This window comes from Capricornis sumatraensis, chromosome 9, assembly GCF_032405125.1.
Source record: "Capricornis sumatraensis isolate serow.1 chromosome 9, serow.2, whole genome shotgun sequence".
NCBI classification, from domain to species: Eukaryota; Metazoa; Chordata; class Mammalia; order Artiodactyla; family Bovidae; genus Capricornis; species Capricornis sumatraensis.
Window position 1 is genome coordinate 68,714,357 of NC_091077.1, and position 13,347 is coordinate 68,727,703.

General features: G+C 36.5%; 1 protein-coding gene across 1 annotated transcript in view; it reads right to left on the bottom strand.

Annotated features, from left to right (window-relative positions):
• Positions 1-2,250: 2,250 nt before the first annotated feature.
• The window catches only part of SOX30 (SRY-box transcription factor 30), a 43,068-nt gene continuing 31,971 nt past the window's right edge, over positions 2,251-13,347 (bottom strand). Inside the window, exon 5 of the mRNA XM_068981164.1 lies at positions 2,251-2,990. Within this exon, the coding sequence (XP_068837265.1) occupies positions 2,609-2,990 (382 nt within the window). The 3' untranslated portion in view covers positions 2,251-2,608. The remainder of the gene's footprint in view (positions 2,991-13,347) is intronic.

Below are 13,347 nucleotides of genomic sequence, written 5' to 3' on the forward strand. Positions count from 1 at the left end.
AAGAAATGTGGGTTCAATCCCTGGGTCAGGGAGATCCCCTGGAGAAGGAAATGGCAACCCACTCCAGTATTCTTGCCTGGAGAATGCCATGGACAGAGAAGCCTGGTGGGCTACAATCCATGGGGTCACAAAGAGTCAGACATGACTGAAAGCAACTTAGCACATACTACACTACTGGTAGAAATGTAAACTGGTAAAGCCACTGTGGAAAACAGCATGAAGATTCCTCAAAAAACTAAATATAGAGGTGCCATATGACCCAGCAATTCCACTCCTGGGTATGTACCCAAAGAGAATGAAAACATTAATTTGAAAAGAAACATGTACCCCAATGTTCACAGCAACATTATTTACGAAAGCCAAGATACGGATGCAACCTAAGCGTCAATACATGAATGGATAAGGATATACAAGCACACACATACACACACAAAATGGAATATTACTCAGTCATAAGAAAAAAATGAAATTTAGCCAATTTGCAGCAACATGGATGGAGTTGGAGAGTACTATGCTTTTTTTTTGGCTGTGCCATGTAGCATGAGGATCTTAGTTCTCTGATCAGGGATCAAATCCATGCCCCCTGTAGTGGAAGCCCACAGTCCTAACTACTGGACTGTCAGGTAATTTCTTATTATGCTTAATGAAATTAGTCAAATAGAGAAAGACAAATACTGTATGTTTTCATTTACATGAGAAATCTAAAATATAAAACAAATGAATATAGCAAAACAGAAACAGATTCACAGATATTGAGAATTAGTTTGTGAGGAGAAGAATTGGCAGAGGGGCAAAATAGGGATGGGGGTTAAGAGGTACAAACTACCACGTATAAAATAAGCTACTGGATATAGTGTACAGAACAAATATACCCAGTATTTTATAATAACTTTAAATAGAGTATAACCTATAAAAACACTGAATCACTATGTTGTACATCTAATACTAATTAGTATAATATTGTAAATAAGCTATACTTCAGTAAAAAAGAGTAAGTTACTCTAAACCCAGTTTAGTCACTAAGGTGTTATTAAAATGAGATGGGATAAAATGGCTCAAACTCACATACAATGGTGTAGACATCTGTCAGGTGTAGACATTAAATGTGCTGTATTTCCAACATGAAGTTACATGTTCATTCTCTACCAAGAAATTCAAGTTTTGATCCTTAACCACATTCACATAACACTGCACAGAGTAATAATAAATATAAAATATGAAAATAAAAATTTTATTGGGAAAAGGAAATGCTACATATAATAAGTCTATGGTTGATGAAATATATTACATTAACAGCCTTTGTTTAAGGGGCAAATACAGGTTTAGTAAAGGAAGAAGTTGGAAGCTTAAGACAGGTATCCCTACACAACTTCCAAGCAGTTTTAAGTAAAAAAAAAAAAAAACCTCAATTTGCATAAATTATATATATCATTGAGGGAAAGCTATATTGGTTTGTGGTTACTTCTAATCATCAATTCACTTTGTGTCTTGTATTAATAGATCTTTTCTACCCTGATCCCAGCTCTGGTGGTTCCCATCCAGTTCTAATATGGTTCTCTCTGTTCATAAGTGGGTATTTACCAAGAGGTCACACTGCAAACAGAATTCTTTTGCTCATTGTGAATTAAACAAATGCCACGTGCTCTTAAATAAACTCTATGGTTTTAAAGACAACTGCCTGAACCAAACTTGGAAGAGCTCTTCCACTGAGGGGAGTGCTTAAGTCATAGGTACAATTTGTAAAGAGTTTGGAAATGGCACCAGAATATGTGCACACCATCTTCACTGATACAGCTTCAAGTAAACTAATAGGATCTGGACAATTCTAGAGACTATTAAGTAAAAATAAATATCTGCATGTGGTATGGGCACCATTCTCATTTGAAAAATACTCGTTTGGCTTACTTCTATCCCCTAATAACAAAACATCCAACAAGAACAATTTTCTCTATGTTTATTTAATTATAACAAAAGTAGAACAATGCACACCAAATGGAAATATATCCAAAAAAGATGATAAAAATGTTTAGGAACAGAAATGGCTAATTTAGCTGAAGGAATTACTCAGGTTCCATTAAAACACATTTGCAACTTATAATTGGCTATTAGTATAAATTAAATTTAGTAACTGAGTCCCAATTTACTACTAAAAGTTATCAAAATATTTTCAAAATGTTACATAAAAACTGAAATATTTGTAAGTATTACATAAACACCAAACCAAAAAATCATATAAAGAAAAATAAATGCATCCTGAGATAAAATACAAATCACACTTAAGACAAATTATACACTCCCTTTCCTCTCACATATAATTGTGAGGATTCAGTATTTTGCACATTCCAAGATAAAGTAATGATAATATATGCTGATGCAAATTTCAGCCATAAAAATAAACTACTTCATATCTTAAATATTCTTATGATGAAACATCAGACTCCAGTTTCACTAATCAAAACTTTATGAAGGCATAAATTGCATTTGGTTTTGACTACTCAAATCATGGCTGAAAACTCTCAGCAAAGCATTCTAGGCTTTTTTTTCTCACACCAAGTGACCCAGAATATATTCAAGAAATGTTTATTTTCTGTGCATATTTGTTTTAAAATTATAAATTCCTGAGCACTTTTTCTTCTTCCTCCTCATCACTGTCAGTGACATTGACTTGCTGGATACTAGAGGGAGTTGATGTCGGGGCTGTGAAGACATTCTCCAAGGCTCCAATGTCCAGCTGAGGCATGGGATTTAAGTATTCTTCCCCACTGTGGCTATGACTATTATAGTAAGAAGTCCCATCCATGTTCTCACAACTTCGAGAATCTTCATTGTGAGCGCGTTCATCTGGGTAGTCTCTAAAAGGATAGTCTCTATTTAAAGCTGAAAACATAGCCTCATGTTTTTGGTACCTGTCTTCATAATAACCAAGGCATTCTGGCATTGAACTTGGAAAATTTCCATAGCCAAAGGGAGGCCGACTATAAGGGCACGTGCTGTAGCAGAAAGACAAAAAAGGAATTACATCATACATTGCCCACATGTTGTCTTGTGTGCAGATTAATTGAGCAAGTTTAACTACACCATCTCTGGAGCCTACAGAGCTCCCAAGATAACTTTTTGCAACCACTTCATGTATTCATCCACATGTTGCCTAGTCCTAACATGAAATAACTGGCAAAGTAAGCTTGTAACTATTATCTCTCATCAGCCTCACACTTTGTATCTTTTGGTAGCCTCAATAAAATAAAAATTATTAACAGTTATCTGGTCCTTTTTCTCACAACACTTTATGCCATGTAAGGTTTTAGAAATGCAGACACCTGTTGTGCTTGCTTAAAAACTGACACTTGGTAAGCAGTGTAACAATTGTTCTTACTACTAATGAAACAAACCTTATGGTGGGGGAAATGTGAAACTGGTTGAAACCAAGAATTCTTGGGGTGGAGGGAGGGCACTCAGAGGATAACAATTTAACTTTTAAATTCACATTTAGTAATGAATTATATTAAAAACACTCAATACTGGAATGACTTAGAACTGATATTCAGCTGTAATTTTTCAGACTGTTTCTCAAAAAAGAAAAAAATTTGGAGAATGGAGATATGAAGAATTGAAAAGATTATTTTGCTGTTTTAAAACCAATGGTTATTCTTTTAAGGCAAATCTAAAATTCTGCCATTCAAGCTTACTTGTCAGTTTTTTTTCAACAAAGTATTACTCTCCACGTCAAAGGCACAAAACAGGAATCATAGGAAGACATATACAGAAAAGTCTATCCAAAATTTGCCTGGACTCACAGACTCCATTTAGTGACAGATAAGCATTAGTCGCGCAGTAGTGTCTGACTCTGTGACATCATAACTATATATATATATCCCACCAGGCTCCTCTCTCCACGAATTCTCCAGTCAAGGATACTAGAGTGGGCTGCCATTTCCTCCTCCAGGAGGGACAGATAATATAAGTATAATTACCATGCTCATTAACAAAACCCAAGACAAGCTGGGTGTTTCATTTCATGCTCCCACTTCTCTTCTAAAGGTTAACTTTGTTTCCTTCCCTTTAAAAATGTAAGTGCAACTAATAGACTCCAATCTCAATTTCTTTGGAAATGGAGGGTTTCTTCGGTGGTGGTGATCTAACCCACATCTTCAATGCTAGAGACTTGACCCAGGTTCAATATTAGAAATATGGAGCATGGCTTCTGAAACTTTCCAGATTTCCATTGCTATTGCCACAGCCTCACTCAGGCATTTTAATTTATCTATATGTGCTGAACACATAGTACTGGAAGCTGATGACTTGGCTCCGGGGCTCTTCCACCTTTATGTCTCTCCACCTGTTGGATTCCACATGCTTCATATTCCACAAATATTTCACAAAGTTCAGTCCCTCAGTCGCGTCTGATTCTGTGCGACCCCGTGGACTGCGGCACGCCAGGCCTCCCTGTCTATCAGTAACTCCCGGAGCTTACTCAAACTCATGTCCATCGAGACGGTGATGCCATCCAACCATCTCATCCTTTGTTGTCCCCTTCTCCTCCTGCCTTCATTCTTTCTCAGCATCAGAGTCTTTTCAAATGAGTCAGTTCTTCGCATGAGGTGGCCAAAGTACTGGAGTTTCAGCTTCAGCATCAGTCCTTCCAATGAATATTCAGGACTGATTTCCTTTAGTATGGACTGGTTGGATCTCCTTGCAGTCCAAGAGACTCTCAAGAGTCTTCTCCAAAATCACAGTTCAAAAGCATCAATTCTCTGACACTCAGCTTTTTTTTTATAGTCCAAGTCTCACATACATACATGACCACTGGAAAAACCATAGGTTTGACTAGACAGACCTTCATTGACAAAGCAATCTCTCTGCTTTTTAATATGCTGTCTAGGTTGGTCATAACTTTTCTTCCAAGTAAGCGTCTCTTAATTTGATGGCTGCAGTAACCATCTGCAGTGATTCTGGAGCCCAAGGAAATAAAGTCTGTCACTGTTTTCACTGTTTCCCCATCTATTTGCTATGAAGTGATGGGACCGGATGCCATGATCTTAGTTTTCTGAATGCTGAGTTTTAAGCCAATTTTTTCACTCTTCTCTTTCCCTTTCTCTTTCCTCTTTAGTTCTTCTTTGCTTTCTGCCATAATAGTGGTATCTGCATATTTGAGGTTATTGATATTTCTCCCAGCAATCTTGATTCCAGCTTGTGCTTCATCCAGTCCAGCATTTCTCATGATGTACTCTGCATATAAGTTAAATGAGCAGGGTGACAATATATAGGGTGTCAACGAAGGTCCGTCTAGTCAAACCTATGGTTTTTCCAGTGGTCATGTATGTATGTGAGACTTGGACTATACGTACTCCTTTCTCTATTTGGAACCAGTTTGTTGATCCATGTCCAGTTCTAACTGTTGCTTCTTGACCTGCATACAGATTTCTCAAGAGGCAGGTCAGGTGGTCTGGTATTCCCATCTCTTTCAGAATTTCCCACAGTTTGTTGTGATCCACACTGTTAAAGGCTTTGGTGTAGTCAATAAAGCAGAAGTAGATGATTTTCTGGAACTTTCTTGCTTTTTTGATGATCCAACCGATGTTGACAATTTGATCTCTGGTTCCTCTGCCTTTTCTAAATCCAGCTTGAATATCTGGAAGTTCACAGTTCACGAACTGAGAAGTCTGGTTTGGAGAATTTCGAGCATTACTTAGCTAGCGTGTGAGATGCGTGCAACCGTGTGGTAGTTTGAGTATTCTTTGACATTGTCGTTCTTTGGGACTGGGATGAAAACTGACCTTTTTCAGTCCTGTGGCCTCTGCTGAGTTTTCCAAATTTGCTGGTATATTGAGTATAGCACTTTCACAGCATCATCTTTTAAGATTTTAAATAGCTCAACTGGAATTTTATCACCTCCACTAGCTTTGTTTGTAGTGATGCTTCCTAAGGCCCACTTTACTTCAAATTTCAGGTGAGTGAGTGATCACAGCATTGTGATTATCTGGATTATGAAGATCTTTTTTGTATAGTTCTGTGTATTCTTGCCACCTATTCTTAATATTTTTTGCTTGTTAGGTCCATACCATTTCTGTCCTTTATTGTGCCCATCTTTGCATGAAAAGTTCCTTTGGTATCTCTGATTTTCTTGAAGAGATCTCCAGTCTTTCCCATTCTATCGTTTTCCTCTATTTCTTTGCACTGATCACTGGGGAAGGCTTTCTTATCTCTCCTTGCTATTCTTTGGAACTCTGCATTCAAATGGGTATATCTTTCCTTTTCTCCTTTGCTTTTCACTTCTTTTCATAGCAATTTGTAAGGCCTCCTCAGACAACCATTTTGCCTTTTTCCATTTCTTTTTCTTAGGGATGGTCTTGATAACTGCCTCCTGCACATGTCACACGGAGAAGGCAATGGCACCCCACTCCAGTACTCTTGCCTGGAAAATCCCATGGATGGAGGAGCCTGGTGGGCTGCAGTCCATGGGGTCGCTAAGGGTCGGACACGACTGAGTGACTTCACTTTAACTTTTCACTTTCATACACTGGAGAAGGAAATGGCAACCCACTCCAGTGTTCTTGCCTGGAGAACCCCAGGGACAGGGGAGCCTGGTGGGCGGCCATCTATGGGGTCACATAGAGTTGGACACGACTGAAGTGACTTAGCAGCAGCAGCAGCACATGTCACAAACCTCCGGGCTTCCCTGGTTGCACAGACAGTAAAGAATCTGTCCACAATGCAGGATACCCAGGTTCAATCCCTGGGTCAGGAAGATCCCCTGGAGAAGGAAATGGAAACCCACTCCAGTTTCCTTGCCTGGAGAATTCCATGGACAGAGGAGCCAGGCAGGCTACAGTCTATGGGTGTCTCAAAGAATCAGACACAGCTGAACAACTAACAAATATTACAATGGGGGACTCAAATCAACTTCCTCCACAGTCTTCTTCTCTTTAGCTAGAAACAATTCACCTACTAACTAGTCTTTCAGAACTCAGTATAGTCAAGACACCAAATCACAAGATTTAGTGGACAATTTAATTAAAAAAAATCTAAAATCCAAGTAGTATATACTTGATATGTGCTAAAGTGTGCTGTAATGCAAACATCACATGGCTATATTGGTGTGGTAAAACAAGTTAGTATTATTTCTGGAGAACAAAGACAAGAATCATCCTAAAAGGTTACCTGGATGAAAATGAATAACTGTAGAAGCACCGCAGTGTAGTGGGGAAAGCACTACCATAGTGATAACTCAGTGTTGTTTAAATTTGCAATTCCCTAATGATACATGATGTGGAGCATCTTATCTATGCTTGTCATTTTTTATGTTCTCTGCTGAGGTACCTGATGAGGTCTTTTGTCCATTTTTAATTGGGTTGTTCATTTTCTTATTATTGAGTTTTCAGAGTTCTTTGTATATTTAGGTAACAGTCCTTTATCAGATACATCTTTCAGAAATATTTTCTCCTAATCTGTGGCTTGTCCCCTCATCCTCTTGATAACACACTTTTTGACACTAAATATTAATAGCATTGTGGAATTTGAAGCAAAGAATTGTGAGTCCTTCATCTTTGTTTTCCTTTTTTAAGATTTTCTTTTTACTATTCCAGATCACTTACAATTCCATATAAATTTTAGAATCAGCTTTTCCATTTCTGGAAAAAAGTCACTGGGATTTTCAAAAGGATTGTATTGATTTTGCAAATCCTTTCGGGAAGTATTGTCATCTTAATAATAAGTCTGTCCGTGCATATACATGAACACCTTCCCATTTACTTCAGTCTAATTTATTTCAGCAGTTTTATGGATTTCAGTTTACAAGTTTTGTACTTCCTTGGTGAGATTTATTTCTCTATATTTTACTCTTTTTAATGCTACTATAAAAAGTAATTGCATTCTCAATTTCCTTTTTGGTTTGCTTACTGCTAGTGTACAAAAAGACAACTGAATTTTGTAAATTGATCTTATCCCCTGCAACTTTGCCAAATTCATTCATTCGCTCTAATAAATTTTTGTGGATTTTTTGGGACTTTCTATTTATAAGATTATCCATATATAGGATCATGTGTGAAAGACGTAATTTTGAATTAATGTCTTTAATTTGAATGCCTTTTTTTCTTGCCTAATTGCTCAGGCTAGAACTTCCAGTGCCATGTTGAATAGCAGTGGTGAAAGCAGACATCCTTATCTTGTTCCCCAAATTATAGAAGGAAAGCTTTCGGGCCTTCATCATTGAGTATAATGTTAATTGTCAGTTTTTGATAAATGTCTGTTATTATATAAAAGAACTTCTATTCCTATTTTGCTGAGTAAGTTTTGAAATCAGGAATTAATTTTTATCATGAAAAGGTGCTGAATTTTATCAGATGCTTTTTCAGCACCAGTTGAGATGATCAAATGGTTTTGCTCATTCATTGTTCTAATGAAGTGTACTGAATATGACACTGATTGATTTTCTGATGTTCAATCACACTTAGAATTCTTGAGGGAAATCCCACTTGGTCATGGCATATAATCCTTTTAATACACTGCTGGATTCAGCTTACTAGTATTTTGTCGGTCATATGTTTCTATTCACAATATTCTTTTTTGTGATGTCTTTTTCTGGCTTGGGTAACAGAGTAATGCTGGCCTTAGAATCATTCCCTTTTATATATTTTGGAAGAATATGAGCAGGATTAGTGTTAATTCTTCTTTAAAACTTTAGTAGAATTCACCAGTGAAGAAGAAGTCCAGGGTTTTTCTTTGTTGGGAGGTTTTTAATTACTGATTCAATCTCTTGATATATTTAGTCAAGACTTATTTCTTGATAAGTCTGGTTCAGATTTTCTATTTCTTCTGGAGGCTGCTGCTGCTACTGTTGCTGCTGCTGCTAAGTCACTTCAGTCCTGTCCGACTCTGTGCAACCCCATAGACAGCAGCCCCCAAGGCTTACCCGTCCCTGGGATTCTCCAGGCAAGAACACTGGAGTGGGTTGCCATTTCCTTCTCCAATGCATGAAAGTGAAAAGTGAAAGTGAAGTTGCTCAGTTGTGTCCGACTCTTCGGGACCCCATGTACTGCAGCCTAGCAGGCTCATCTGTCCATGGGATTTTCCAGGCAAGAGTACTGGAGTGGGGTGCCATTGCCAGTTTTGGTAATTCATGTGTTTGTCCATTTCATCTAGGTCTTCTAACTTGGTATACAATTATTCTATAATTATTATCCTATAATCATTTTTATTTCTGTGAGATCAGGATAATGTACTTGACTTCATTTCTATAGATTTCATTACTACAGATTTAGTAATTTATGTCTTTTTTTCTTAGCTTAGCTATAAAAGTCTGTCAGTATTGTTATCATTTCAAAAAGGTAATTTTTTTTACTTTTTTTTCTCTATTTCATTAAGCTATTGTTTTTCTACTCTTTACTCCATTACTAGCTTTGGGTTTTATTTGCTCTTTTGTTTCTAGTTCCTTAGGGCATAAAATTAGGTTGTTAATTTGAGATCTTCCTTTTTAAATGTAGGCTAGGGCAGCTATGAATTCCTCTATCAGCACTGCTTCTGTTATATAATTCCTTAAGTTTGGGTATGTTGTGTTTTCATTCATCTCTATTTCCTAATTTTCCTTATGATGTCTTATATGACCAATTGGTTGCTTAAGAGTGTGTTGTTTAATTTCCAATATTTGTGAATTTTCCAGTTTTTCTTTCTGTTATTGATGACTAGTTTCATTCCATCATAGCTGGAAAAGAAACTCTGTATGGTTTCAAACTTTTAAAAATTTCTGAGACTCGTTTTGTGATCTAACATATGGCATATCCTACAGAATATACCATTTTCACTTGTTAAGAATGTATAGCCTGTTGTTGGGTTCAGACCATATATATCTGTTAGATCTAGTTGATTCATAGAGTCTTCTATTTCCTTTTTGCCCTTCATCCATTTTTAGATGAATGATCTTCCATTATTATATAAAGTATTCATAGCTGATATCATACTCAATGGTTAACAGTTCATAAAGTTTTCCCTCTAAAATCAGGAACAAAACAAGGATGCCTACTCTTGCTTTTATTCAACATAGTACCAAAAGCCCTGGCCAGGGCAGTTAGGTAAGTAAAAGAAATACAAAGAATTCATATTGGAAACAAGGAAGTAAGATTGTCTCTATCTACAAATGGCATAATAATATATCTGAGTGAGTGAGTGAAGTCGCTCAGTCGTGTCTGACTCTTTGCAACCCCATGGAGTGTAGCCTACCAGGCTCCTCCATCCATGGAATTCTCCAGGCAAGAGTACTGGAGTGGGTTGCCATTTCCTTCTCCAGGGGATCTTCCCGACCCAGGGATCAAACCCGGGTCTCCTGCATTGCAGGCAGATGCTTTACCATCTGAGCCACCAGGGAAACCCCAATAATATATCTAGAAAACCCTAAAAAGTCAACCAAAAAAAAAACCCTGTTAGAATTAGTGAACTCAGTAAAGCTGCACGATACAAAATCAATTTGCAAAAATCAGCTGCATTCCTATACACTAACAACAAACTGCCAGAAAAAGAAATTAAGAAAATCAAGCCCATTTATAATTGCAACCAAAAGAATAAAATACCTAGAAATAAATTTAACCAAGGGTGTGAAGACGGATACACTGAAAACTGTAAGACACTGATGAAAAAAATTGAAGAAAGCACAAATAAATGAAAATTTATTCTGTGCTCACGAATTAGAAAAAATAATATTGTTAAAATGTCTGTATTATCCAAAGCAATCTACAGATTCAATGAAATAACCTATTAAAATCCAGTGGCATTTTTCACAGAAACAACATATCATCCCAATTTTTTTGTGGAAACACAAAAGACAGTGAATAGTCAAAACAATCTTGAGAAAGAAGAATAAAGCTAGAAGCATTACAATCTCTGATTTCAAACTATAGTAAGCAAAACAATATGTATTGGTATAAAAATAATGCATAAGCTCAGTGGAACAGAAAAGACAGCTATAAATAAACCCATGCCTATGTGGTTAATTAATTCATAGCTATTAACAAACATAGATAATGGGGAAAAGACAGTAACTTCAATAAATGGTGTTAGAAAAATTAAGATAGCTAAATGCACATATCATACATAAAACTCAAGTCAAAACGGATTAAAGACTTTAACATAAGGCCTGGAGCCTTAAAACTCCTCGAAGAAAACATAGGCAGTAAGCTCCTGACATCTGAATTGGTGATTTTTTTTTTGATTTAACAGCAAAGGCAACAAAAGCAAAAATTAACAAGTGGGCTACATCAAACTAAAAAGCTTCCGTACTAAAAGGAAGCCCATCAACAAAATGAAAAGACAACCTACCAAATGAGAGAAAACATTTGCAAACCATACAAAACATTTGATACAGAATTAATATCCAAATTTATGAAGAATTCATATAACTCAATAGCAAAAAAAACAAACAAACCTCATTTAAAAATGGGCAGAGGATCTAAATACACAATTTTTTTTTTTTTCCCACAAAGTCATACAGGTATCCAACAGGTCCAAGAAAAGGTGCTCAGTATCACTATTATCAGGGAAATACAAATTAACACCACAATGCTATCAGGAAATGCTGCCATTTGCCACAAAATGGATGGACCTTGAGGACATTATGCTAAGTGAAGTAAGTCAGAGAAAGACAAAAACCATTTGGTCTCACTTATAAGAGGAATCTAAAAACAAAAACCAACCAAACAAAAAAACCCATCTCATAGATACAGAACAGTTGGGTGGTTGCCAGAGATTGGGAGTGAGAGGTGAGCAAAATGGATAAACATGGTCCCAATACGCAAACTTTTTATTTAAAAAATAAGTAAGCCCTCAGGATGTTATGTAGAGCACAGTGACTACAGTTAATACTGAATTGTATTTTTGAAAGTTTCTAACTGATTAAATCTTAAAATTCTCATCACAAGAAAAAAAAAATTTACGTTGTACACCTGAAACTAATGTCAATTATATCTCAATAAAAAATAAAGTAGTAAGTCTTCAACAATTATTACATAACTGTGGATTTTTCCCTTCAATCCTGTCAATTTTTGCTTCATATAGAGTAATCATATATGTATGTAATTATAATTGCTATATCTTTTTAATGTTTTAAAGTAAATATATGGGAGTTCCCTGGTGGCCTAGTGATTAATTAAGGTTTCCAGGTTTTCACTGCTGCAGCCTGGGTTCAATCCCTGGTCAAGGAATTGAGACCTTGCATAGCCAAAATAGAGAGAGATAAACAAAATATGTAATGACTTTGTCTCTTGTAACAATTTTTAACATAAAGTTTATTTTGTTTAATATTATCGTAGCCATCTCAGCTCTCTTTTGGTTCCTATTTGCGTGGAATATCTGTTTCTTTTTCACTTTCAACCTATTTGTGTCATTGGATCTAAAGTGAGTCTCTTGTGGGAATTCCTTGGTGGTCCAGTGGTTAGGATTCTGCACATTCACTGCAGGGTGCACAGGCTCAATCTCCGGTCAGGGAACTAAGATTCCACATGCCACATGATGTAGCCAAAAACAAAAAAAGTTAAAATCTGCTCAGTGAATACTATGTTTATTTAGTGTATGTGCTGCCAAAGCGAGCACTACCATGTTTATTTAATAAAGTGAGTTTCTTACAGATAAGATTTTTTCCCCCAAGTTTCTTCTAAGCTTTTTCAGTCTGTCTGCTGCTTGTCCTGTCTGTTGTCCCTTAACCCAGGCAGCTGTGGACAGTATTACATCTTTAAATATTTTCCACAAACACAAGCTGGGAGGCCACCCCACCCCTAAGGGAGTTCTTAGGAGAGTCAAATTAAGGTTCCCCCTGAGCCAACTCCTCAGGAAGTCAACAGACAGGTCAAAAAGCACAATCATAACACTCTCTTTAAGAACAAGGTCTGTGTTGCCTCCTCTAATAGCAACAAGTCACACGAGGAACATGAGTCACCATTTCCTTGCCCATCACTGAACAAGATAACCAGGGATAGTTGTGGCAAAAATTTCACAATGCTATCTTATCAAAATTTAGCAGCTTCTTTCTTCATTAAACACCTCTTCAGATGATTCTGACACTGTTTTTGCCAACATAATTATTGCTTCAGTGGAGAGGTAGATTCTTAGAGATCCCCATTGTGCAACTCTTTGTGACATTCTACCTCAACGGTATTTCATGTTTTTCAAAGTTTTGAGATTATGTTGTTAAATTTATTCCAAAGGTTCTTAAAATCTTCATTTTATTGTAAATGGGATTGTTTTCTCAATTTCATTTTCTGTTTACTCATTGCTACTATATAGCAATACAATTCTTTTATATATTTATATAGGTCTTATATCCTGAAAACTTGTTGAATTCTTGTGTTACTTGTAATAGCTTTTCTA